Source organism: Rattus rattus, chromosome 14, assembly GCF_011064425.1.
Source record: "Rattus rattus isolate New Zealand chromosome 14, Rrattus_CSIRO_v1, whole genome shotgun sequence".
Lineage (NCBI taxonomy): Eukaryota > Metazoa > Chordata > Mammalia > Rodentia > Muridae > Rattus > Rattus rattus.
In genome coordinates, this window is record NC_046167.1 from 12,512,704 (window position 1) to 12,540,173 (window position 27,470).

General features: G+C 47.8%; 1 protein-coding gene across 1 annotated transcript; it reads right to left on the reverse strand.

The window, feature by feature from the left end:
- Positions 1-1,772: 1,772 nt before the first annotated feature.
- Positions 1,773-25,418, reverse strand: Echdc3 (enoyl-CoA hydratase domain containing 3). Its single transcript, XM_032884589.1, has 5 exons — positions 25,184-25,418; positions 19,894-20,015; positions 16,566-16,663; positions 7,910-8,110; positions 1,773-2,420 (listed from the first exon to the last, which is right to left on the reverse strand). Exons 1-5 carry the CDS (start codon positions 25,351-25,353, stop codon positions 2,109-2,111), a joined length of 903 nt encoding a protein of 300 aa, XP_032740480.1. The 5' UTR covers positions 25,354-25,418; the 3' UTR covers positions 1,773-2,108.
- Positions 25,419-27,470: the final 2,052 nt, after the last annotated feature.

Here is a 27,470-nt window from a genome sequence, read left to right on the forward strand (position 1 = left end):
CGGTTAGAGAGGAGCGCAGCGAGGAGCAGCGTGGATCCCACGCGATCAGAGCAATTTCCTGCTGACACAGTTCCAAACTGTGCTCAGCCTCTGGTGACGGATTCAGACTAACATTAGGCAACGGAGCTCCCCAAGAGAGCAAGTGTGTGCGTTGGGAGCTAAACATTTTCCTTTCTGGATTTCGGTCTAATGATCTGGAACATTTCCCATGGGGTAGTGCAGCCAGGGGATGGAAAACTATGGCGTTAGCAGGCAGACATGTTGGAATCCTCACACACTTCAGCTCCACCGTTTGTCTCACCCGAGATAAGGATCTCTGTGGTGCCTTCCCCTCGACCCAGCTGAGGGCCTCATGAGGGCCTTGGCATATTCTGGGGCTGCAGGAGATGGCAGCTCTGGAGGTTTCCGCACTTGAGGCGATCTTACAGTGAACTCCTGTCTGCCATCTAAATCATGGAGAAGGAAACAACCCCTTCCCCCCAACCCCCAAAGAGAAGCCTGAAACAAAACATCTGGGGATGCCATGACATAAGCCACCTTTACCCAAGGCTAGACCCATGTGAGTCAGCAGTTAGTCATTGTGTCTATACTCTCCTTTTTCTTCTCCCTCACCCTCACCATCCCTCCCTCTCTTTCTAGTGCTGAGGATAAAACCCCAGACCTAATGCATTCTAGACTACACCACCAAGCTACATCTTTACCTTCTCCTTTTTTTTTGTTTGTTTTGAGATAGAGTCTTGCTAAATTATGCAGACCAATCTTGAATGTGTGATCCTCCTGCCTCAGATCATGCAGATGTGATTATAGGGGTGTGCCATCAGGCCTTGCTCTATTCTATTCTTAGGTGACAAAAGTTGACTAAAAATCATTGCTGGGGGGTTGGGGATTTAGCTCAGTGGTAGAGCGCTTGCCTAGCAAGCACAAGGCCCTGGTTCGGTCCCCAGCTCTGAAAAAAAGAAAAAAAAATCATTGCTGGGGTTTAGCTCAGTGGCAGAGTATTTGCCTTGTGTACATGAAGTTCTCGGTTCAATCCTTAGCACTTGAAAGAAAGAAGGGGAGGGAGAAACAGAGTCAAAGATAGATGACAGACAGACAGATAAATATTGACTTATGGTAAAGTTTACAGATAAAGAAATTTTGAACACTTTTTGGGCTGCATTAGACCAGACGCCAAAAAATAAGTCTAGGTCTAAATATGACCTACTTCAGCTGGGAAACTCAGTCTAGGTTTCTTACCAGAAGCTGAGGACAATTCTGACATGTGTCTGAGGAAGTGACATGGGTGGGGCCCGCTCTGGGTCCCCCTCCCTTTTCTGGACTGCTTTGCTCCCCGGGCTGAGACCGAACCCAGGGCCTTGTGCTTGCTAGGCAAGCACTCTACCACTGAGCAACCCCTCTGGGCTGCTTTTATCCTCTGGTTTAGTAGTGAGTGTTCCTTAGAAGACACAAGGCCCTTGTTACGTGCCCATCAGAGTGGACATACAAAGAGAATGTTCTCTCTTTCCTTTTCTTAGCTTGCAGTGCGTTAGAAATGAAATGACCCAGCTCTATAAATATTCAATTTATTCAAATCACATAAGATTAATCCAAAGCCACAGGCGTGATGATTTCCTGGTAGAATCAAGAAGATTTTCAGTGTGGAGATGATCTCATGGAGATTGGAAATGTTCAACTTGCCACGAGCAACCGGAACAGACTGTGCTTGTAGGAAACTACAGAAGAGCGGGGGTGGGGGTGGGGAAGGAGGGGTGGGGAGTGGGGAGGTGGGGGGGTGGGGAGGTGTGGGGGGGTGGCACCCTTCCTTCACGCCTCACTTCACTGTCACCTGTAGGGGCAGCTCCTCATTTCAGGTTCTGGGGTTTCTGTCAGGGCCCGCACACCCCTGTGCACATTAACCTGGCCACTGACCTAGCAAGTCGTTCCCTCCGCTGTATCTGTTTCCCACAGAACCATGGCCTTGAATACAGATCACACACTGGGAAACCAACATCCAAGTTAGAAAGGTGGCTTTGCTCTCCCACAACCAGGAGGCGGCAGTGTGGCTGGGGCAAGAGAAGACGGGAGGGCAGGGGGCTTCCTAGAGCTGACTCAGCACTCCTCATGCTGGCTCAGTGGAACCAGACGGGCTTTCTCTTCTGGATGAAGGCTTCAATTCCTTCCTGCCCATCTTTCAGGGCGAGGTTGTCTACCATGGCCTGGGAGGCGAGGAAGTAGGCTGTGCTAAGGTCTTGTGGCAGCTGTTTGTAAAAGGTAGCCTTGCCCAGCGCCACCACCGAGCGGCTCAAAGAGGCAATCTTCTTTGCTATTCTCCTGGTCTCTTCCTCCAGCTGCTCCTCTGGGACCACTTTGCTGATGAGGCCATGGCGCAAGGCCTCCTGAGCGGAAATGGGCTCCCCAGTAAAGAGCATCTCCAGGGCCACCTGAGGAAGGACAGGCGGAGTCAGTAAAGTGCTCTTCAGACCCAAAACTTCCTCAGCCCCTAGTTCTGTTTCACTGAACTGAGACAGTCACTGTAGCAGGAATGGCGGGGCCACCTCTAGGTAAACGCCAGGGCCACACAGCTGCAAAAGCATCTCCCTCAGGAGGACCTAATTGAGGACTGCCTGAGAGACCAAGGATTGCTGGTGCTGTCTGCCAATCAGGAACTGCTGTTTAGAAGAGATGCTTTCTTGGGACCAATGGGGCGCAGGTGGAGGGTATTAAAGGAGCTTGCAGCAGTGCTCAGATGAGCTTGCTGTGGTGTTTCTCACCTGCTCTGGGAGTCTGTGTCACTGACTCTGCACTACCTCACCTCCAACCCCCAAGACAGGTAGGGTCAGGTGTTGAGTAGCCCAGGGCATGGGCAACAGGACACTCTCTAGACTTACCTGCATGCCTCAGCCTAGGTATCTGCTTCCTCAAGTGACACATTGTCTAGCACCCCTTGATGTTGTCAACACCCCAGCTCCCTGCCAGGGAGATGACCAGATCATTCCAAGACCCAAGAAAATACAAGAATCCAGCAACAGGTGGAGTCTCCCCCCGGGTCCTCTTGGTGCTTCACAGATTTGATCAGTAGGCCCTGGCAATCCTGGGGAGTCCATCCACCCCTTAAAGGCCACGCGCAGAAGGGCAGCCTATCTAACAGGGACTATCCTGGGTCCTGCTAGAAAAAGGCTCATAATCTCCTGCAAACGGTACGGGGGCTGCTTTCCACAAGAACACAACTCCATGGGTGCCACTTCCTCTGCAGGACCCCAGAGAGTAGCTTCTATTCTGGGGACATGAAGAGGCTTAAATGTCTTCAGGGACCAGAAACAGAGCCTAGCACGGCTGTGATGCTCAAGTGGGCAAGACGAGGCAAGGCGAGGAAATGGCTTCCCTCACACCAACCCTTTCCCTGATGCCAAGGTTGCAGGAAGATGGGACACAACCTCTCCCCTCCCCTGTATTCCACAGCCTGCCATATGTTGAACCTCATTTAATAACCCTAAAAGTCAGCACCCGTAGCTTCAAACTATGTTGACAAGAGTGGGGTCTGTGGGCACTCTGGGTCACAGAGCAAGGGTGCTTCCTCTCCATCTCTGGAAATCCTGGTGGACATTCTCAAGACACCAAGTGCGTTCTCACTTCAGGGCTTCATGCTTGTCTCCCCCTCTGCCTGGAACGTCTTCCCCTCAAGGCGTTAGCTCCCTGTTTGTCACCTTTTCAACGAGGCCCTCTGCTGCCGCCATATTAAAATTCTCAATTCCGGCCACACCCTCATCCTTTACACATTTTGCCATTCGGTATATCATGTAGTATGCACACATATGTGTTGATTGCGTTTGCTAGCATGTAACTCCAACAAGGGAGGGGGCGTTTGGTGTATGTTCTGTTTGTTATCCCCAGCACTAGGAGAACTTTCTTGCACAATGCAAACAACCTTCCATATTTACGAATGAAGGAAGGAATGAATGAGCCTAGGAAGGCAAGCGCTGTGCAGGGCAAAGTCCGTCATGGCGGCTGCAAACCTTGGTTGAGAGGTACAGGGTTTTCCGTCTGCCTTTCTCTTGGATGTCCAGTCTTGGAACCTTGTGCTGCACTGATGGTGAGGGGAGACTTTCCTGCCTGGCCTTGAGAATCTCGTTCTGGGGTCTCTGCTTGGTCGCTGGGCTGCAGTCAGGTTCTGATCTCTACATTCCCTACCTCACACAGTAGCACAACAGACATCGAGGGGACCCTGCGCGTGTCCCAGAAGTCTTAGCTGTTGAGGCAAACAAAGGAACAAGAGAATGGAGGGGAAAAAGCAGGACGAAGGCAGGGGGCTGGCTGTTGGATGCACCGGGATGGGGGAGAAGAGGACTCATGGGACCTCTTAGGGATTACCACACGAGGGTGGAAAAGCTCAGCCCAGAGCACTCTTGTGTGTTGCTCTTCTCCATAAGTTTGAGGATAAAACATTAGACCAGCAGAAGGATACACTCAACAATAGGCATCTGTCTCTACAGTCCTGGATTCTCTCCCTTCAGCCCAGAAGATCAAGGAAGTATTAATCCATTAATTCCATTAATACCGCATACTCAAGGAAGGTTTGCCTGAAGCAAGGTCAAAGGCCGTAAGACCTGAATAGCATTCTAGCCCTGCCCTTGGAATCCTAAGTCATTCTGCCAAGCTCAACCCCCCTAGGCCTCAGTTTCCTTTCTGACTACTGGAGCCACATGTTTTTATAGCTTATAGATAGATGTTCAAGGGGTTAGAGGGTGACAATCGCTAGGGAAAAAGCACGTTGATTTTCCAGCTGATCGGGACAATCTAATCTTAGTCCCCAAGTTTCCACACTTGGGTGTATTTGCTGACACTTCAGATGCACAAGAAAAGATTCCTTCCCCTCCTCATTAATGGACTCACACTGCCATTCAGGCTGGGACCTCTTTGGTCACCCTAAGAAGTTGGTAAGTCAGTAATTCTTTACGCTAAGCGGATTTTCATTCAAAATGGCCATCAAGATTTGAGGTTGTGACTTAACCTGGATGTCAGACCATCTCCTAGAAAGGAGAGGTTTGGAGGCAGACATGTGGAACCACCAGGGTCAAACAAACTGACCCTTCAGAGTCTGATCCCTCCTCTGGACAGAGGAATGGGCACCTGCATCCTCAGTGTTCCCGTGATTACTCCAGATAATAGGTGTTAACTGGATTCCCGGTGCACTAGATGCCAGTGAGTGGAGTGGCTAATATTAACATCCTCATTCCGAATGGATATTTCTGTGACTGACACTGGCTTCTAGGGGTCACAGCACCTGAGCCGATCAGTAAAGCAGAGAGGTCACACAGATGCGATGACTGTGTGTTGCAGCATCCTGGGGACTCTGCTTAGCTTTTGGGTGGTCCCCATGCTTTGGTCTCTCTGGAGGTTGGGAAGTTCAAGGCATCAGCAGAATTAGTGTCTGGGGAGAAACCTGCTTCTAGGTCCAGAGACTGAAGTATCACTGTGTCTGCACACAGGACCTGGCACCCTTTCCCTCCAGGGACTAATCCCATCACGGGGACTCGACTGCCCAGTAGACAAACTGCAGTCTTCACTTTGCATCCCACCAGAACATTTTCCTAGAGTGTCCAGCAGAGGGAGCTAGAGTCCAACCCATGCTGTCCTGTGGAAAGGACTGAGACTTCCCATCCAGGACAATTTGCAAAAGCTCCTGCCTGCTTCTCTGTGGATAAACACAGGGCCCTATCATCAGCAGACGCACCCACATGTTTACTGTGTGTTTGAGTTCACTCTTCTTCTGGGCTTCAGAACAAGAAGAGAAACCAGAAATCTGAGTGTGTGTGTGTGTGTGTGTGTGTGCACGTGCATGTGTGCACGTGCATGTGTACATGTGTATTTAGAGGTCAGACGTCAACCTTGGGTGTTGTTTGTCAGGAGCCGTCCAGCTTGTTCTTTTGAGCCAGGATCTTTCAGTAGAAGTTGTGGACTGGTCCCTGAGCCTCAGGGATCCTCCTGTTTTAGCCTCCCCAGCTCTGGGATTACGAGTGTGCACCACTAGGCCTGGCTTTGATAAGTGTGCTCTGCGGATGGGACTCCTGCTTGCGCAGCTGGAACTTGCTGACAGAGCCTTCTCCCCACCCCCAGGGCAGACAGACTGTTTTGCTCCTCATTTGAGAAGGCCCGCTTCCTGACAACTCGTTCTTTGGCAGGGAAAAGGCAAATTCTGGTTCACACGATGCCCTGTCCCTTCATCTGTCACACTGTGCAGATTGTGCAACGTGGTTCCCAGAACTGGACTTCCATGGAATTTAAGGGATATTTTGGTTACATTTCTCCTCTTTCTTTTCAAAAACAAATGTAAAATTTGGCCAACACGACACAGTATGAAATTTCTAGGAATTCTGGTAAGCCTTAATTTAGAGGCTTGCTGTTTTTTTCCCTGTCAATGGACTTAAATGCCTTTACCACGAAACATTCCGGCAAGTCTCGTGTTGGAAGAGGATAAACCAGTATGGCAACTTCTTGATATGAAAGGCTTCACGGTTTCGTCTGCTGTTACAAGACAGTCTGTAAGTATCACAAGAGATTTGTAATATATTCTGACTTGAAGTCTGGGTCATGATGTACGAAATATTCACTAAACATGGATGCACTTAAGGCAGATATCTACCTAAAACAATAAGCAAACATCCCCTCTTTGGAAGACGCTTGAGCAAGCCATCATCTCTTGTAGCGTGCAGCCCACTCCAAGCCTGGTATCAGCACACTGGCTCGTCGTTAACCGAAGTATCTCCATAGGAACACACGTTTCTGCAGAAACTACCAAGGAGGTCCCTGGGAGGGAGAAATCCTCCCTGGTGCTCTCTGGCTGTACAACTCGCTCCCCTTTGGGTCTCGATTCTTTCTTGCCCCAGGCCTGTGAGTCACTGTTACTTTTTGCAGTTGTTTCAGAACGAGACAGCCCGTTCTAGGAAGCTGTTCGGTCTTTGCTTGCTGTCTATAGGTTTGCACCTTCGCTTCCAGATTTCCCTCTGAGAACAGGGTGCCTCTCTCCCAGAACAGACGCCGTGGTTTTCCGATTCAGGGGTGCTCACTAAATGCTGCTCTGTGAGGCTGAGGGGAACGGACTTGACCGTCATTCGTAATGACAAGACAGCTCTGACAGTACAGCTGCCCCTCATGCGGATTCACGTCTTATGGACAGGCTAGGCCTGGTCTAACCACTGCAAGCCTGGGACTGTAAATCAGACACTTTAAACCCCTTCTGGAGTGAGGCAGGTTGTTAAGAAGCCAGAGATCCAGCCTTAGCCCCTAGACACTGGCGCCGTGTCAGCATGCTGTGCACTGTGTCTCCTGGGCAGCCATTTAGTGGGACAAGACCGGTTCGATGGCATTTCAAATAGGATTACACAAAAGCTACGCTTTCCTGAAAACAAAAACAACACAGAAAAACCCAAACAGTCACACCGATTGAGATATGGCAGGTTCACAGGTTGACGCTACAGAGGAACAGGCAGCGAGCCCGTCCCTCCCCCTGCACAGAGGGACACTAGTGGCTTTGGGGTGAATGTCCAATGTAGAAGATAGAAGATACCGGGGTGCACATGCGTGCATGTGTGTGAGCATGCGTGTTTCTGTGTAAAAGCCAGAGGCTAATTTCTGGTATTGTTTCTCAGGTGCCATGTGCCTTGTTTGTATGGGGCGGGGACACAGGGTCTCTCACTGGCCTGGAGCTCACTGAGTAGCCCTGGCTGGTCAGCCAGCAAGCTCCAGGTGTCCATCTGTGGCCGCCTTCTGAGCACCAGGATTACAGGAGTGCACCACCACACCAGGCTTTTTTATGTGGGCTCTGGGGATTGAACTCAGGTTTTCATGCTTATGTGGCAAACATCTCCCCACCCCCACAGAGATACCCTTCCCGACCTTAATTCTGTGAGCACAGACGGGGCAGTTCAGTTACCTTTCTGGGCACGGCTCTCCCCAGGGCAACCGCTGGGGTAGAGCAGAAAAGTCCAACGTTCACCCCAGGAGTAGCAAAAGAAGACTTGTCACTGGCCACAGCAATATCACAGCTGGCAACCAGCTGACAGCCGGCAGCTGTGGCCAAGCCATTGACCATGGCAACGATGGGGACCGGGTGGTTCCGGATCAGCATCATGACCTGCGGGACAGATACACCCACTTCACTTCCACGCATCACGAGGAGCTGACTACCCGCCACCATGTTACATGACTGACTTCTCGGAGCACCCTCCTCATACATTAGTTCATCAGAGTCTTGGGGTGGGGGGAGTGTAAAGCCGTCAACCTGTGTTACATCTTTGATGAGGCAGACTGTAGAGTCTGGTTCATAACCGGTTCCCGTGAGGAAAGACCCTATTTAGGAACGAGGACATGGAGCTGGGGATGGGAGCAAGCCATTTACCTAAGGTCAGAACATGATGGGAAGAGGGTGACAGTGGCGTTTAAACCTACTCCTCCTGCCTCCCCAGCGCCCTGCTGGAGGACTGTGGGGTCTTGTTCCTGGGGAGCAAGCGAACCCCTTCACAATTGTCAGTTCTCCGCATCTCGGGACAGCCCGCCTGTTAAAAGTCTGAAATTGGCATTGGTGCTTCCTTGGAAAATTAAGGTGGGAAGGGGACTCGAAGGCAATTTCCTTAGTAATTACTTCTCAAATTACCATGCTGCATAGCAAACTCTCTCGGTTCCATTAAAACGGGGAGGGGAGACACCCCGCTGTCATAAAAATAAGCAAGATTCCTGAAACAGACAGAGCCCTTGGCGCGGAGAGGAGAGACAAAAGCACGTTCCTGTGACCCCCGCCACCATACAGGGCCGGAGCGCTAACTTCTATCTGAAGCTTAGTTTTTTTCCATGACGCTCTAAACAGATTGTGTTGCCATGGCAACCTCGATTTCTAAATTATTGCTCTTTGAACCTTGGCAAGTTGGGAGGGGAGATAGGGCTACATCTGGGCTTTTCCCCAAGGCAGCAATTGAAAGGAGAAACGACCTTCACAGATTTGAAGAGCTTTGCCTGGGAAACTTGTCTTTTATATTCATAAACACTTGATATTTGTCAGCTCTCCCTCCCTCCCCCAGTAGTCAATTATATAGTCAGGCACTGCATGAGGAAGTTTCTGGTCAGGTACAAACTCTATATAGGACAATAGCTTTATAAGATTCTCAGAGCTTGGGGAGCTAGCCCACTAGCTAAGTGCTTGCCTCACAGGGTGAGGTCCATGGTTCGATTCCCAGTGAAACACACCACACACACACACACACACACACACACACACACACACACACACGCATGCACGCACACATGCACACATGCACACACGCAGGTAGGCAGACAGACAGACAGACAGACAGTGCCTGGCATGGGGACCCATGCTTATAACTTCAGCACTAGAGACCGGAGGATCCTTGGAGATTACTGGCCAGATAGTCTATCCTAACTGGGGAGCTCCAGGCCAGTGAATGACTGTCTCAAAAGTGGTGCCTTGAGCATGGCATCTACAAACATGAATATGTACTTGCACCCCCATACACATGCATATACACACATGCATGAACACACACATATTTGTGTGTCTATGTGAAAATGTATGCATAATGTATATGTATGTGTGCATGTTTATGTATGTATAAGTGTATATGTATATGTACATGTATATGTATGTGTGCATGTATATGTATGTGTAAGTGTATATGTATACATATATATGTAAGTATATATGTATACATATGTATGTGTGCATGTATATGTATGTGTGCATGTATATGTATGTGTAAGTGTATATGTATGTGTGCGTGTATGTGCATGTGTATATGTATATATATGTATGTGTCCGTGTATATGTATACATATGTATGTGTGTGTATATGTATGTGTAAGTGTATATGTATACATATGTATGTGTGCATGTATATGTATGTGTATATTATGATGAGACTGATAATTCCAACCGTCCTGTGACTACTCACCCTAACATTGTAGTGTCGAGTGAGAGGCAGTGCTACCACAAGTGGTGTGAGCATGCAGCAGTATCGTGATGTGCAGCACACAGTACCCAATGATATGGACGCCGTGCTGCTGCTTCGTGAGTCCCTGGGTTATATTTAGGGTTTGGTGTGCCCCATAGCACCCAGGACCCTGAGCACATCACTGAGTCACATCCTAAGCCCTTCTTCTGTTGTATTTTGAGACAAGTTCTCACCGAGCTGCCCAAGCTGGCTTCCAAACATACTCTGCAGCTGGGGTAGGCGCTGCATTTGCGACAGCCCTGCCTTGGCCACCCAAGACTTATTTTTTTTTTCTTTTTCTTTTTTTTCGGAGCCGGGGACCGAACCCAGCTACCCTGAGCTAAATCCCCAACCCCCACCCAAGACTTTAAAGATAGTCACTGTAGCATGTATTCCGTCTACTTATTTAAGAAAGCTTTGGAAGACTGTGTACCACAGTACCCTGGAGGCCTCATCTCATACAGGTCCTGTTTGCCTGTCCATTGCTTGTAGCATTCCCCCGTGCTTGATCTAACCTTGTATAAGATCTGCCTGTCAGGTGGTCTAGGTAGAGAGCTGGCTGTGTCATTTACACATTGTTAGTCCAGGTGATAGACTAGGCTTTACCTGTGTAGGACGCTGTTGTTGGCTGAATAGACTAGGCTTTCCCTAGTCTATTACCTAGTCTTTCCCTATGTATCTATGTCCTGGTGTGGAACAGGTTTTTAGGCTTTGCCCACTCTATGCCACCTATCTTAGGTGTGGAACAAACTCTACGGTCTATTTTGTAGGTAAAAGCTGGCGTCACCGTCTTTAGGGTATGTCAAGTTTGTGGAACTGGACGTCCTGTCTACACACAGCTCTGCCTGGGAGGTCACCAGCAGGGCTTTGTCATCTGCATGCCATGTAGCCTGAGAGGCAGGCTGCCCCGTCTATACACCATGCCTCTGGGTGTAGTGTAGATTTTGCTGTTAATGTCTGTGTAGGACATGCTGTTGTTGGCTGAATTATGGAAGTGCCTATCCATGATTCTCTCCAAACCCATCCTCATCCTCAAGGAATACATAGCTGTGGTGGACTTAAGGGAATCCCATAACATTTGATAGTAGTTTTTTCTTTTGGATGGGTGGGGTTGTCTTTTGAGATTTTTGACATTGTTAACTACTGCCTTCCCAGAAACATGTGCACATTGTAAACACACATAGTACTGTCTGTGAATGTAATTGGCTCTTGCCTGTCATGGAGGACAGTGGGGCAGGTTACTGGTGGGTCTCATTCCTACAGAGAACTGGAGTAAAGAAAGGAAGAACTCACACACTGTCTGAAGTCTGAAGTTGCGAAGAGAGAGTTTCCTTCATTTTGAATGTTTTTTTATTTTTTTTAACCACCGATTCAGGGATCCATCCTACTCATAAGAACTCTGAAATGGGTAAAGAGTTCTATGGTCAAGCATGCTCACCGAATCATTACCCGACAGCAAACGAAACTCGAAATGATTCAAATGGGCAGTTAGTGAGATCGCTCGGTGGGCAAAGTGCTTGCCACGCAAGCTTGGTTACTTGAATTCAATACCCATATAAAGGTGGAAGGAGGGATATGATTTTACAAGGCTGCATTCTCACTTCCATGTGTGTGTCATGGGGTGAGTGCTCACACACACCACGCACACACATACACATGTATGCACACGCACTACAAAAAGATGTAATAATGATAATTAATAATAAATTAAACAAAAATTTAAAGTAAATGACGACTATGGTTGTTGGATGATTTCCAAAAGTCCACACATTAGAGATTTATCTAAGGGCGGTGTCATTGGGAGGCGACCAAGCCAGTGAGAGTGGGGTCTTTTTGGAGGTCCTTAGGTCATTGGCACATCCCCTCCAAAGGAATCGGGCTGGGGCTGGAGCGATAGATCAGCAGTTAGGAGCACTGGCTGCCCTTGCAGAGGATCCAGGTTCAGTTAACAACGCCCATGGTCGCTCATAACCATCTGTAATGTTTCCACAAGAGCAGATGCCCCCTTCTTAGCTCCTCAGGTACTGCACATGCACGGTGCACTCGCACACACGAGAACGAAACACACATACACATACAATAAAAACAAACATTTAAAAAAGCATAAAGGACTTGTGGGCTCTTGCTCTCTTTTCTCTCTTGCTGTCCTGGAACTCCACCTGCCTCTGCCTCCTGATGGCTGGGATTAAAGGCCTGCACCACCATACCTGATCCCTAATCTTAAATCTGAATGTCAAAACCCATTTTTTTTCTTTTTTTTTTTTTTTTTTTTTTTTTCTTTTTTGAGCTGGGGACCCGAACCCAGGGCCTTAAAACTTGCCCTAGGCAAGTGCTCTACCACTGAGCTAAATCCCCAACCCCCATTTTTTTTAAAAACAGAAATTGATCGCTTGAGTTATTTCTTTACGCTATAGGAAGCTGACAAATATAACGTCGAATATAATGTGCACTGAACTATAGCTATTAAATAAATGCAACGCTATCAGTGAAATGAAGATTTCTATGGGGGAAATAAAGCACCTGGGTGGTTTAGAGCTAATGCAGTGATAGGCAGAGCGCCTGCTAAGAACTCTGAACAAGACACGTGACCCTTCCGTTTTCACAACGCTGAGATAGATGTATAATGTCAGCACTAACCTAACACAACATGGCGGGCCGTATGTCAGCCGACCCGAAGTCTATTACAGAACTCTACCTGCCTTAGGAAGCAAGTCAGTGCTGTAATCATGTGACACACGCACAGTGGCATAGCAATCATGTGACACACACAGTGGCATAGCAGTCATGTGACACACACAGTGGCACACTGCAGTCATGTGACACACACACAGTGGCACACTGCAGTCATGTGACACACACTGTGGCATATTGCAGTCACACCTACAGAAGATCCTTTAAACATGTGTTTAGGGGAAAAAAAGTCACTAAAACTCGAATATAACAAAATACTGCAGTCTTCTCTGGGTTTGTGGGGATGTATGATAAGAACATCTTACTCTTGTTTTTTAAATTTAAAAATTTTCTATAATACATACTTATTTTTTATCAATTCAAATATTTTAAATCAACTCAGAAGGCAGTTTAGAAAAGACAAAGGGAACTTTGATAAAAAGTGAATCAGCCAGTGGTGGCTTTCAAGCCCAGCACTCAGGAGACAGAGGCAGGAGGATCTCTATGAGTTTGAGGCTTGTTCAACAGAGAGAGTTCCAGGACAGCCAGGGATACACAGAAAGACCCTGCCTCAAAAAATAAAAAACAAACAAACAAGCAAACAAAAACAAAACAAACAAAAAAGATAAAAAAACAAGCCAGGATAATCAAACCCACGGAAGTGGAGAATTGATGCCGTCTTTCCAGTCTTCCTGAATTAGAACTGTTTATGCTCTGCCTGCTCCAAAAGGTGCATCAGCTGAACTCTGGTTCAGCCTCTTACAACAACATAACCGAGGGGTCAGCATTCTCTCCCCCATATTCCTTTATAAAGCAATGTTCTCTCCCTCTCCCTCTCCCTCTCCCTCTCCCTCTCCCTCTCCCTCTCCCTCTCCCTCTCCCTCATCTTCCCCGCCCCCCAGGAGCTGAGGACCAAACCCCGGGCCTTATGCTTGCTAGGCAAGCGCTCTACCACTGAGCTAAATCCCCAACCCCAAAAGCAATGTACTGTCACTCCCTTGTGAGGAGTAGAAAGGAAGGAAGGGTCTCTTCAAGGAAAGACTCCTTAGCTGTCAACAGATCGGAAGAGGAGAGGGAAATGAGTCTCTAGGTGAGCACATCAGCACCCAGAAGAGCCCTCAACCCCTTCCATTCCAAATCTTACTCCGTTTGTCCTCCTCCCAACTTGTAAATAATTGGCGGCCTGTGGTCTGGGACGAATGTGCTTGCAGAGGCCAAGCTGACACGTGATTCCTTCTGCCTTTTAGAATCCAACCGTCCTGTGCATGAACTGAACAGTGCAGCACGCAGCTCCTCCTGGCCTAGTCTGCTCCCTGATCATGCTAGGGCTTCCTGGTGTTCACACTTGCCCAAGACGGTCTGAGTTTCGCAGAATCAGTGCTAAAGAACAGCACTCGGGCCAAGAGCGGAGGCTCCGTGTTTAAAAACTCGAGTTCTTCTAGAGTTTGGTTCCCAGCACCCATGTTGGGTAGCTCAGAGCTGCCTGCAACTCCACTTCTAGGGGATTCAATGCCTTGGTTTTGTTGTTTTTAATTATAGAATTTACCTTTTTTATTTTTTAAGATGTACTTATTTATTATATATGAGTACAATGTAGCTGTCTTCAGACACACCAGAAGAGGGCATCAGATCTCATTGCAGATGGTTGTGAGCCACCATGTGGGTGCTGGGATTTGAACTCAGGACCTCTGGAGGAACAGTCACTGCTCTTAACCACTGGGCCATCTCTCCAGCCCCCCTTTTAATCAATATATATATATATATATATATATACATGTATATATATATATACACACATGTATATATAATTTATTTAATGTATATGAGTACACTGTAGCTGTCTTCAGACATACCGGAAGGACTGAAGGACCTCTGGAAGAATAGTCAGTGCTCTTAACCACTTGAGCCACATCTCCAGCCCTAATGCCTCAGTTTTTGGTTTTTTTTTTTTTCCTTTTCTTTTTTTTTGGAGCTGGGAACCAAACCCAGGGCCTTGCGCTTGCTAGGCAAGCGCTCTACCGCTGAGCTAAATCCCCAACCCCAATGCCTCAGTTTTTTGTGGGCTCCTGTACTCATGTGCGCATGCCTCTCCGCCCGCATATACATATTAAAAATAATAAAAAGAAATCTTTACAAGAAGCCTCGTATTCTCGTTTGGATTTTAGGACTAAGCCCTAGGTATACGCCGCGTATTTCCTGAGGAGCCAGCGGCATGATGAACTAGAAGCTTCCAAGAAACCTGGCCTTTGCATTCTGAGGAAGCCCAGACTCCTGTGCAGCCCTCTGTTAACCAGTTCAGGGCTCTGCTCGTCCCGCTATCAGAGCAGAGTGATGCAATAGGTGTTCTGTGGAGGACACAAGTGGTGCACAGGTTTCTTTTTAGATATTTTTCTATGTTCGTCAAATATACTGGGAATCGGTAGAAAATGACTTTTTCAGTGTGGTGTACTAAACTCAGGGCCTTCTGCATGATAGGTAGATGCTCTCCTAGGTGAGCTCCTCCCTAGTGGGAAAATGGTTCTGAAAGCAGCAAGCCTTGGCAAACCAGAGAATCGGACACTGTGCCAACATTGCCAATGTGTGAAGCAAATGATCCAGACCTTTCGTTTGTATTGCCGGGCAAGTGGTGCATACTTATAACCCCAGTGCCTGGAGGGTGGAGGCAGGAGAATCAGGAGTTCGACCCCAGCCTTGGCTATATAACAACTTTAAGGCCAGCCTGAGCTACTCGAGACCCTGTTTCTAAAACAGACGCCATTCTAAGTCTTAACTCCAGGTTGTTTCTACTTCTCTGTAAATTTGAAAAGGAGCGCTCTTTCTCTCTGTCTTGCCACATAATGAGAAAGTGGTGATCGGTGTGCTTACGGGTCTTTGGAATGGCAGAGGAAGAAACCTGTGCTCAGAATGTATCTGAACGTCCAGGGAGACAGGCCGATCAGTAAAGTGTTTACTGTGCAAGCGTGAGGGACTGAGTTTGATTCCCGAATGCATCCATAATCCAGTGCTGGGGAGGTGGAGAGCAGAGGGTCTCTGCAGCTCACTGGCTAAGCAGGCCAGCCTGATCCCTGAGCTCTAGGTCAAAGAGAGGTCAATCCCAAAACCCAGGTGGTTGAGGGAGACACTTGATTGTCAGCCTCTGACCCTCACAAACAGAAAGAGGTTAATTTCTTCTTTGAAGATATATATATATATCACCTTCAGAATGTGCATGCTGTTTACCTCAGGTCTCTCATGCTTGCTTGGCCAACTCTTATCTCTTATTCAAAGCCAGTGCACCAGGACATCTGGTAACCATGTAGGTGGCAGCCCTGGGTACATTGCTTTATTTTGCTGGCATACACAGTCAGTAGCAAATCATGGTTACCTTTTTTCCTGTGTGTTAGTGCACTTGTGTGTGTGTGTGTGTGTCTGTGTGTGTGTGTGTGTGTGTGTGTGATGTATGCGTTACATACCCATGTATACACATGTAGAGGCCAGAGGAGGATGTCTGGGGTCCTGCTCTATCATTCAGTCCTCCTCCCTTAAGCCAGGGTCTCTCACTGGACCCAGACTCACGGGTTTCTGGCTACCCTGGCAGTAGGCAAGCCCTGATGGATCTCCTGTATCTGCATGCCCACAGACGTGTGTGGCCATGCAGTGTCTCAATGCATGCTGGGAATTCAAATGCAGGTCCCCTTAATCGCACAGCAAGCCCTCTAACCACTGGGCTATCCCCCTAGCTGGCACGGCTACTTTTTAAAAGTCTAAACCCAGTAATTGCTTGGCTGAGGGACTGGCCAATAGTTACAAAGTTTCCAGTACCCACCTCTCTAGTGAGCAGGCCCTGTGTGTAGATTTATCTGAAACCAGAAGGCTACCTCTGTATTTAACACAGTAACAGCTTCCATGCTTAGAATGCTGGCCGTCACCTTGGCTTACCTCAGAACAGGTCTGAAATACCTCAGTGTGATAATCACGGCCTTGCGCACCTGTCAGCTCCTTCAAATCATGTCCAGATGAAAACACAGGGCCCTCAGCTGTGAGCATTTCCAGTTGAGAAGAGAAAAAAAAAAGTTAACAATCAGAGGCGGCCAAGTGGCAAAATGTAATGTCAGGAGAAGGCTTGGGGATTGAGTTTCTCACGAAGCCCTGTCGGGTCTGAAGATTTTAGTTCCGCACTCAGTCTGGGCTCAGTTTATCGACTCATGCAGGTCCTTTGAAACCTGAGGTCAGAATGTGAGCAGAAACACGGGAGCCACGAGGGTCCAGCTCTTGATTTCACAGAAAGGAGCTGAGGATGTGGTTCCTGTCATTATCCTTAACAACCAAGTGTCGCTCCCCTGATAAGCTGAGAACACTTCCTCCCACTTCCCTTGTGACAGCAAGGATATCCTGTTTTTACAAGTGAGAATGAGGTGTCCTTAAGACGTTAGCAGCCTTGGCTCACACCTCAAATGCCTGCTGCAAGCTACTGATTCCAACTTCCTTCCCTTTCGCCACATAGAACAGTTGAGGGCTGGAGAGGTGGCTCAGTGGTTAAGAGCACTGACTGCTCTTCCAGAGGTCCTGAGTTCAAATCCCAGCAACCACACGGTGGCTCACAACTATAAGTAATGAGATCTGATGCCCTCTTCTGGTGTGTCTGAAGAGTGTGTACAGTGTACTCACATATAATAAATGAATAAAACTTAAAAAAAAAAAAACAGTTGAAAATCTCTATTTGGCATTGCTAGGAAGGCACCCCCGAGTACCTCAGGAGACACTGATGCTTTAACAAAGCGCCAGCGGACAGCATCTGCTGCATTTTTCTGGGGTGTGTGAAGTTACTGTGGTACTTTGGTGCCATTGCAGTATATATGAGGTGACAGTTTTATCTTTTTAAGAATTTAGTTTTACAGGTCAGTGGTAACACATACCTTTAAGCCCAGTACTTGGGAGGCAAAGGTAGACAGATTTCTGTGAGTTCAAAGTCAGCCTGGTCTACAGAGTGAGTTCCAGGACAGCCAGGACTCTACAGAGAAACCTTGTCTAGAGAAAATATTTTTAATGTGTCTGTGTCTCTGTGTGTGTCCATTGGAGTCCAGGTGTCTCTGGAGACCAGAGGCATGGAATGGAGTTCTGGGGTGACTGTGAGTCACCCAATATGAGTGCTGGGGACCAAACTCAGGTCCTCTGCAAGAGCAATAATTGCTTTTGAACCTCCGGCCACCTCTCCAGTTCCAAAATGATAATTTTATTTAAAAAATTCTACTAGAGGGGCTTGAGAGATGACTTAGTGGCTAAAATGACTAACTGCTCTTCCACAGGACCTGGCTCTGAATGTGAGCACCTCATGGCAGCTCATAACCCTCTGTAATGTCAGTTCCAGGGGACCTGATGCCCTTTTCTGCCCTCGGCAGGCGCCAGGCATGCAAGTGGCAGACGGACATGCATGCAGGCAAGGCAAATAGACACATCAAAAACAACAACAACAGCAACAGCAAACCCCAAAAGACATATTGGAAAAGGAGAGAGAAGAAATCGGAAAGAAATTGACAAAAATGTCACACTTTTGGCAACATTAAGAATGACATTGCAGGGGTTGGGGATTTAGCTCAGTGGTAGAGCGCTTGCCTAGCAAGCGCAAGGCCCTAGGTTCGATCCCCAGCTCCAAAAAATAGAAAAGAAAAAAAAAATGACATTGCAGACTTAGGAGAGATAGGCCAATGGGCGGGTCCAACAGCCCACCTGCTACTGCTGCTGAGTCATCAAGGGGGGTGGGGATTAAAGTCAGCCTATAAAGTCCACGAAGAAACTGGGCTTCTAAATGAGAATTCTATCTTAAATGTGTATATATGTGTGTGCACGTGTGTATGTGTGTTTGTGTGTATATATATATGTGTATGTGTGCATATGTGTGCATGTGTGTGTATGTGTTTATGTGTATGTATGTGCGTGTGTGTTTTGGGGTGTATATGTGTGCTTGTGTGTGTATGCTTATGTGTGTGTTTGTGTGTGTATATATGTATGTGTGTATTTGTATGTACATGTGTATATGTGAATGTGTTTATGTGTGTGTGTTTTGGGGTGTATATGTGTGTTTGTGTGTGTATGTGCGTTATGTGTGTGTATGTGTGTGTATTTTGGGGTATATATGTGTGTTTGTGTATATGTGTGTTATTTATGTGTGGGTATGTGTGTTATGTATGTGTGTATGTGTATATATTATGTACGTGTGTGTATGTGAATGTGTTTTATGTGTGTGTATGTGTGTGTGTTTTGGGGTGTATATGTATGTTTGTGTGTGTATGTGTGTTATATATGTGTGTAGGTATGTATATGTGCGTGTGTGTTTTGGGGTGTGTTTGTGTGTATACGTGTGTATGTGTGTTATGTATGTGTATATGTGTGTTATATATGTGTATATGTATGTTATGTATGTGTGTATGTGCATGTGTGTTTGGGGGTGTGTATGTGTGTTATATATGTGTGTATGTGTGTTATATATGTGTTTATGTGTGTTATATATGTATGTGTGTGTATTTATGTGTATGTGTATGTGTATGTGTCTATGTGTGTTATGTATGTATGTATGTGTGTATTTATGTGTATGTGTCTATGTGTGTTACGTATGTATGTGTGTGTGTATTTATGTGTATGTGTGTGTGCGGTTCTGAAGATTGTGCATGGTAGCGAGTGTTGTACCACTGAGCTGCATCCCTCCCCTGATTCTTTGCTCTTGTGTGCATATGTGCTCCTGTGTGGATGGGTACAAATGAGCATGTGCGTGTGAAGGTCAGGGCACAGCTTCAAGTGTCACTGCTCAGGTGTCTCCCATTGTCCCCTCAGATAGGGTCTCTCACCGGCCTGGAACTTCACCAAGTAGGCTGGGTTCTCTGACTACTGAGCTCTAGGGAGTGGCCCTGTCTTTGCCTTGAATCCCCCAGTCTGGGACTATAGACTGGTAGTACCAAGCCCCGTTTTTTATGTGGGCTTGGCCCTTGGGAGGCTAAGAGCCTCACAACTGAGCCATCTCCTCAGCGTAGGACTGTCTGACTTTGATGGCAAGGAGAAGCCATGATTTCACTGAGCAAAGGTCTTTGCTACAATCCCCACAGCTAACAAGGGGCAAGACCATGGCGGCACAGAAGTTCTCAGTGTTTGTCAGAGGAATCAGAGCAATTCTCCAGTGAAGTGAGGAGAGGGGGTCGCGGGCTCACTGGTGGCACATTTTGAGAAGCCTTACGTGGGCACTGTGGACTGCTAACGACAGGCTTCAGAGAAATACCTGAAATTATAATGACTTTCAGGTCTTCGCTTTCAGCTTCGTGAAGAATGTCACTTCGGAGAGATTTCAGCATGGCCAGTGACAGCGCATTCCTCCTCCTGGGGTTGCTTAAGACAATGTTCCTGTGGAAAGCATTTGATAGTCCCCGGGTCATGCACCAGTCAAAACAAGAGAAGACCCCTGCAATTCCTTTCTAATTTAGGAGCCATTTTGAAATCCAAGAAGAAAGAAGCGCTGGGGCTTGCTGCCAGCTTAAAGGGTCTGTCAGCAACCTCGGGTGACAGCCGCGTCAAAACAAGGAAAAAGATGACCTGAAAGGGAGGCCAGGCTTTTCTCCCTGGTCCCTTGATTTGCTTTTGCTCTTTTTTCTCCCCCCTCTCCCAACTGTCAGAAACTCTGCCACTTCCACAGCAAGGGTTTGTCACAACCGTCTCCAAGTCATCTGTGGTCACAGACGATGTGAGATTCGGGTGACAGTGGCCAGGTTAGGTGAACCTGACAAACAGGCCCTACCCACAGCTCACTTCCAGGTGCTGATTCTTTAGAATGAGGTTGGGAATGGAGCCAAGGAAGAAAAAGTCCCCCTTCCCTGTCTCCTCCTACCCATTCCAAAGAGAAGGCAGCAGAGGCCTGACTGCGGGCGCATGCGCAGTGTGAACGCGCTGCGGCGTTTGTAAGGTTTCCGGTGAGTGTGCAGGATGATTTGCGCCATCGGAGAACAGATGATAAAGAGTGAGCAGACGAGGGGATTTAGCTCAGTGGTAGAGCACTTGCCTAGCAAGCGCAAGGCCCTGGGTTCGGTCCCCAGCTCCGAGAAAAAAAAAAGAGTGAGCAGACGCATGCAACATCCGTGCAACAGACGTAGCATCTCGAGAAGAGCTGGCACCTCGAGGGCCTCCCTGAGATTTTAAAATGGCCCAGGCTCCGAATGAAACAACCCGTATGTCATCCTACAGCCTTACGTAGGAATGTCTTATTTTTGCTGCCCTTAGAAATGGGCGTCGAACCAAACCAGATTCTCATTACATGCTTTAGGCTTCCTGTCGGTCTCCACCCACACGAGCTCTAAGCCCTCTCTGTTCTCTAAGAGAACAGAGAGGCATTTTATTGTTACGCGGTCAGTTGGATCCTCCATCAATACCACTTAGGAGAGCTCTTTTTCTTTCTTTTTAAACAACTCTGACGACTAAATTTACCTCAGCACAACAAGAATCATCATTCCTTTTGGGATACCATTTCAATTTTGCTGCAGCCTCCCAGATAGCGGTGAGATTGTTCTGTTTCTCGTAAACATACCCTCTCCCACGTATAGGAATTACTTGCGGCCGATCTGCTGATACTTAGAAAGCTTTACCTATGGAAGCGGCGGAAATTACCTTGTGGCAGAATAAAGAGTGTGCTCGTGGTGGCACCGCAAGGCTGGGGAAATGGCTCCGTCAAGAGATTGCTTTGTAAGCACGAGAACCCGAATTCCATCTCTAGAGAGAGCTTTCTCTCTCTCTCTCTCTCTCTCTCTCTCTCTCTCTCTCTCTCCCCTTTCTTTTCTCCTCCTTCCTTCCTTTCGTTCTTTCTTTCTTCCCTCTTTCTTTCCTACTCTTTTTTTCTTCCCTCTTTCTTCCCTCTTTCTTTCTTTTCCTTCCTTCCTTCCTCCCTCTTTCTTTCTTTCTTTCTTTCTTTCCCTTTCTTTCTTTCTTTCTTTCTCTCTTTCCCTTTCTTTCTTTCTTTCTTTCTTTCTTTCTTTCTTTCTTTCTTTCTTTCTTCTTTCTTTCTCTCTTTCTTTTCCACTCTTCCCTCTTTCTTTCCTCCCCTTCCTTCCTTTCTTTCTCTCTCCTCTTTCTTTCTTTCTTTCTTTCTTTCTTTCTTTCTTTCTTTCTTTCTTTCTTTCTTTCTTTCAAAGTAGGGTGTTGTGACATGTACTTTGAATCCTAATGCTGGGGAAGTGGAGACCGACTCTAGGCCAGTAGGAAACCCATCTCAAAAGGATGGGCAACATGGAAGGAATCCAAGTGATCATTTGGCTTCTACATGCACGTGCAACTGCACACACGTGAACATGTTCATGTGAGAGTACACGTGCACGAGTACACACACACACACACACACACACACACACACAGGCCTTAGGCAAAATCGTACAAAAGGATTCCAACCCACATGGGTTTGCTGTATTCATCTGTTCGGATGAATCCTGTTAATCCTTCCAGACTCAGTTAGACAGTTCTCACTTGTGACCCCACTTGCCCATTTCTCTTCCCACCACGCCACTGACACCTACCTCAGTGATTGCCAGGCCCAGATGCATCAGTTGTTAGCATTCTGTCTAAGCTCCACCCCCACAGTTACCTGGTAACAGCCAGGTATGCCTGACTCTCAGGTATAAAAGGGGCTGCTTGCCTCCTCCTGACTCTCTCGCTCTCTCTCTCTCTCTCTCTCTCTCTCTCTCTCTCTCTTTTAAAAGATTTATTATTATATTTATTATGTAGAAGTACACTGTAGCTGTCTTCAGACACCAGAAGAGGGCATCAGATCTCATCACAGATGGTTATGAGCCACCATGTGGTTGCTGGGATTTGAACTCAGGACCTCTGGAAGAGCAGTCAATGCTCTTAACCACTGAGCCATCTCTCCAGCCCTCTCTTGCTCTCTTGCTCTTACCCTCTTCCCCCTTTGACCCCTTCTCTCTCCATTCCCCTGACTGCCCCCCTCTCCACATGCTCATGGCTGGCCTACTCTTCTCTCTCTCTCTCTCTCTCTCTCTCTCTCTCTCTCTCTCTCTCTCTCTCTCTCTCTCTCTTTCCCTATTACCCTCAGGGGGAAAGGATGTCTCAGAATGGGCAGGCAGAGACACCCCCTCCTCCCACACCTCCATAGAGCATATGCCCCCTCTCTTTATCTTTATATAAACACATCACTGTGACCTGCACCACTCCCCCCTTTAGGAAACAGTTTTCTCTGGAGAGGGCTTCATTCTTTTCTGGTCTCTTCATGCTTTCTGTTCTGGGCTCCTAGGTTCTGGCAGGAGACACTCAGAGCTCCATCCCTTGCCCTCTCTTTGTTCTGTGTACACTTCCCAGACAACATCACTGGCGGCCATGACACCAACTGCTTCCTCTGTGCTGACATCAGTCATTCACCCTAGCTCTCCCAGTCTTTCAAGCCTCTCTCCAGAGCCCTAGATGTGTGTGTTTGCTATGATGATCTCCGGGCAGCTCTGTGGAGGTGTGCGTGTGGTATCTTCCTTCCTTGCTCACCCCTCTCCTCTGAGCTGCTGCTCAGTCACCCAAGCTGGAGCAGGGAAGTCCCCTTATGTTGTTCTGCACCTCTCTTTACTTCCCAGGACAACAAAACTCCTCAACCTCTCACCCGGTCCAGCATTCCCGATGGCTACTTCAGAGTGGAGTGCTTTAAGGTGAGACTTTCACCAATACTCTGCTTTTAAAGGAGACCGTTCTTTCTGATGAAGTCTCTCTCCCAAGCCATGGGACACAGATAGAGGTAAAACGGTCCAATGAGCTATCTGAAGATCATCATTGTGAAATACCTCTTCTGTTTTTCATAGCTAATTCTACTGACTGTGGTGGACTGGACTAGCCTCATAGGCCCGCCATGATGGCACATGAGGGGAAACACCTTGGGAGGCAGACAAGGGGATCTCTTTCAGACTTGCCTACCTCCTTGACAGTCATCTCTGCACTTGACTCCCGTCTGTGATGAGGGGTAATGGACATCTTGCACGTCATTGTGTGAAAGGGACAATGAGTGTGGCCCTCAAGATATGACAGCATTATTGCTGTGGCACAGCTTTGAAATGGGAGCCTTGGAGTGACCAAGTCACACAAGTCCCCCACTGCTTACCATAGTACTGTTCTAATGCGTGACTCAGGAAGAATCTTTTTTTTTTTTTTTTCTTTTTTTCGGAGCTGGGGACCGAACCCAGGGCCTTGTGCTTGCTAGGCAAGCGCTCTACCACTGAGCTAAATCCCCAACCCCTCAGGAAGAATCTTAATTCCTATAATCTATAGTCAATGATCTCATCGCCCTCCTCTTCTGATTCCCGATTCATGTTTACTTCTGAAGGACTTAGTCTCCTATCTTTTCCAGGATTTCTGATCTTGTATCACCAGACTTTATTTTGTTGGGGAGGGGATGTAGCCTATGCTGGTCTTGAACTTGCTGTGCAGTCTTAGAGAACTTTGAACTCAGGATTGTCCTGCTTCAGTGGTGTGATTGCAAGCCCGTTCTACCGTACCCAGCTTACGACCACAGTATCAGAAGCGTCTCCTTAAAAATCAGAAAGGAAGGTCCTTCTATGGGCCCTACACTTCAGAGCCCTCCGCTGGCTTTCTTTGGGAGTGTCTCTGTCTTTGCTGATGGGCAAGGAGTCCACAGGAAATGGGATTACACTTTGTAAGCTACGTTTTTAGTTACTGAGTCCCGCCAATGCCTAGCCCCTGTGGTGGCCACCCACAGCTGCCTGTAGGGAGTTAGGGGACAGACAGAAGATGGGTACCCACAGACTTGTGTGATAAGCCCCTTAAAAGCTGTAGCAATGGAAAGGTAGATGAATGAAGGGAAGATGTGGTGAGAGCCAAGGCCAGAGGCTGGTTCTCTATTCTTTTGGGGGAAACACATAAAAGTTTGGGTGAGAATTAAAAAGTCAAACACGATCCAGGATTAAGAAGAGCTATTTACTGGAGTAGGGGAATATATCACTTAACTAGCTCTGTCTGTAACTCTTAAACATGGAAATATATCTCTTTTTACAGCCTTGTCCTGGCCAGGCCTAAAAAGGGTCTTCATTACACCCAGGTTGTGCACTGACACAAACAAAAGTTTAAAGCTTTTAGGTTTGTGGCCCAAGGGGGCAGAGATCAGGGCATGTGCCCTTTATCTTTACTCACTGACCTACTCCCACCCTACATTTCAGCATGCCCTAACCCTGGAGCCTGCTGATTTTGTAAGGGCATGGATCTTTTTTTGTGATAGGTTTTCTTGAGGCCATGGCAACAGCAGAAATGTTCAGAAACGACTGGGTAACTGGGCACGGTATCCAGCCACTAGGCAGATTTCACTTACAAAACTCACACATGCAGCGTATTCGTGTGCATAGGGAAGGGACCCCTGTAAACCCAGTAATGCAAGGATTCCTCCACCAAAGACGTCATTTTTTCGAGGTGAAAACGAAAAGAACAGCGACGAATAACTCAGGATTAGTGGCGACGAGGCCTGTTGATCCTGAGTCCTGGCACCCAACTCCAGGGGAGAGCCCTGGCACTGCCCGCAGGCTGACCTGATTCCGTCCTGCTGTCGCGTGCTGGTGAGCCTTGGCTCTGACTCGGGCCCCGCGGGTCTTGCTGACCCCGGGCTGCAGAAGCCGGCGGAGAGAGGGGCCCATGGGCTGCGCCTGAGCCAGCTGGGCCACTTCGCCCCAAAGGCCCGCAGGCCGGCGACCAAGGCCATCGCAGCCAAGAAATAGCAAGGTCGGCGGCGCAAGCAGCCTAGGCCTGGGGTTTTTCCCTTTCGGACTTGACCATTCAGAACCCCGCCCTCAGGGCCCCACCCCCAAAACCCCGCCCCCGTGTCCTTCTCCTGGAGTCACGCCCCCACACGGGGGGGGGGGGCTCAGGTCCTGCCCTGGGCGTAGGTCAGCGACTGAAACTCAGCGCCAGTGCCAGTGGTTTGTTTGGTTTATTCCGGCTGTGCAGGAGTTTAAGGGAGAGGAGGACTGGGTTGGCTCGTTTCTTTGTGTAGCGACCCCAGGAATGTGCCGGATGTTGTGAAATGAGTGTCATCCGGTGATGAGTGGCAAGAGCTATGTACCACATGGCTGCGCCCACACCTCCCACAGGAAACCTCCTAAGTCTTGTGGGTGATCCTGGATCGCAAGGAGTGTTTAGCCTACTGTAACTTTGAATGTTTTACATCTTCTTCCCGTGCAGACGCGGAAGACTTGTATTTATAGTTTGGGCTTTCCATATTCGCCCAGGAAAGCCCAGGGGAAGCCGGAGACTCCTTTTCAGGATCCCAGTGGTTAGATGGGAGGCACATCCTGCAGTAGAAGGCTTTTAAGTAAAAGGAGACTATCCTCCTTGCGATTTGGTAGTTCTTGCAAATGTGGGTATTTGTGGGAGACATAGAATAAAAAATCTTAACTCTTAGGATCATGTTGCTTCTAGAGGGAGGTGCCATTCCCAGGAGCCAAAACTCTTTCCCCATGGGTTCTGCAAGGATAACAGTATACATAATACATCCATTAAATCTCAGAAAGTAAACGAGATTTACAAGGAACAGGAAGCTCCCGAAACTTATAAGGGGCCACAAGGCCCCTCTCCAAGTTTTTACAAGTAGTAACAGTTGTTAGACAAACTAGACTGTTCTATTATAAGCTGATCTATCTACCTGCAAGACATTGAAGGAGGGAGCTTCAGGGATGCAGCCTCTGTGAGTCTTCACCTGTGCTGGGGTGGGATTTTAATCAATGCAGCTGCCTTTGAGTCTTTCGTGCTCCTGCAAGGAGCCCCTCACCCCTACTTCTGTAGGCAATCCCGGAAGACTTACTGGCTCCCTAAGCTAGCTTTGGGTAGAATCATTTCTTAGGTCTGTGAGTGTCTCCCTAGGAAAAGTCACACAAGGGACTCCCCCCACCCCTTTATTTCTTGTTTTGTTTTGAAATAGGTTTTCTCTATGTAGTCTTGGCTTTCCTGGAACTTGGATAGCCTCAAACCCACAGAGATCCACTTGCCTCTGCCTCCCGAGGGCTGGGATTAGAAGCATGCACCATCACTGTTCACAAGAGGGCAGCTAGCTTAAAGTGAACGAAGAGCTCATCCTCAGCTCCATGTCAGGACGAAACAATGTACAAGACGATATTTTGAAATATCATTGAAGATTCTTCCACTATCAGTCACCCCTTGCCTTTTGTCCCATCCAAAAAGCTAGATTATTCTTTGTTTCTTTGAAGAAACCCAGGATCCAGAAGAATCCAGGAGGTTAGAGGGTTGCGAGTCTTGACTTCTGGGTTTTTAAAATTTGACTCTTAGGGATGGAAGAATACTGAGCAAGCATAATCAATTAGACTCACCTTGACAGAGCTGGCCTATGAGTTTTGAAATGATCTCCCTGACCTTAGGGGTATGACGTGACCAAATCCAGCAGGAGGTAGCAACAGGACTCACCTTCCAGGTCACGCACGCCTAGAGTACCGGGCAGAGTAGGGTGCCTGGGTGGTTATGTCTGTGGTAGAGCCCAGCTGATTCAGAACAAAACTTCCAGCGAGCATGAGGCCAGATTAAGGTTTGGGGCAAGAGCAGAGCAAGATGAGTAGGGCAAGTAGAGCCTATGAGAAAAAGAAGAAGAGGGTGGTTATTAAGGGAAAGAGAGCCAGCTACGGTTCCCCTAGAGGAGAGTGGAATAGTGAGATGTCTTAGCTAGGATAGGGGCAGTCTGACTTTTTCCTTGGTAGAATCTCAGAGAAGACACGAATCCCCAGTGCTACAGACTGTCTGGGCAGACTGGCCTCCACACCTCATAGGGTTTCTTATGGTCTGGCGTGCTGCAGTCACTACAGAATGCTCCCT

Bases quoted from the DNA above. Each gene is read 5' to 3' on its own strand.
- Echdc3 (XM_032884589.1), bottom strand. From the start codon at position 25,353: ATGGCCTTGGTCGCCGGCCTGCGGGCCTTTGGGGCGAAGTGGCCCAGC. The intron at 8,111-16,565 runs GTAAGCCAAGGT...TCTGTCCCGCAG, and splicing joins TATTTCAGACCTGTTCTGAG to GTCATGATGCTGATCCGGAA. The intron at 2,421-7,909 runs GTAACTGAACTG...GTCCTTCCTCAG, and splicing joins GGAGAGCCGTGCCCAGAAAG to GTGGCCCTGGAGATGCTCTT.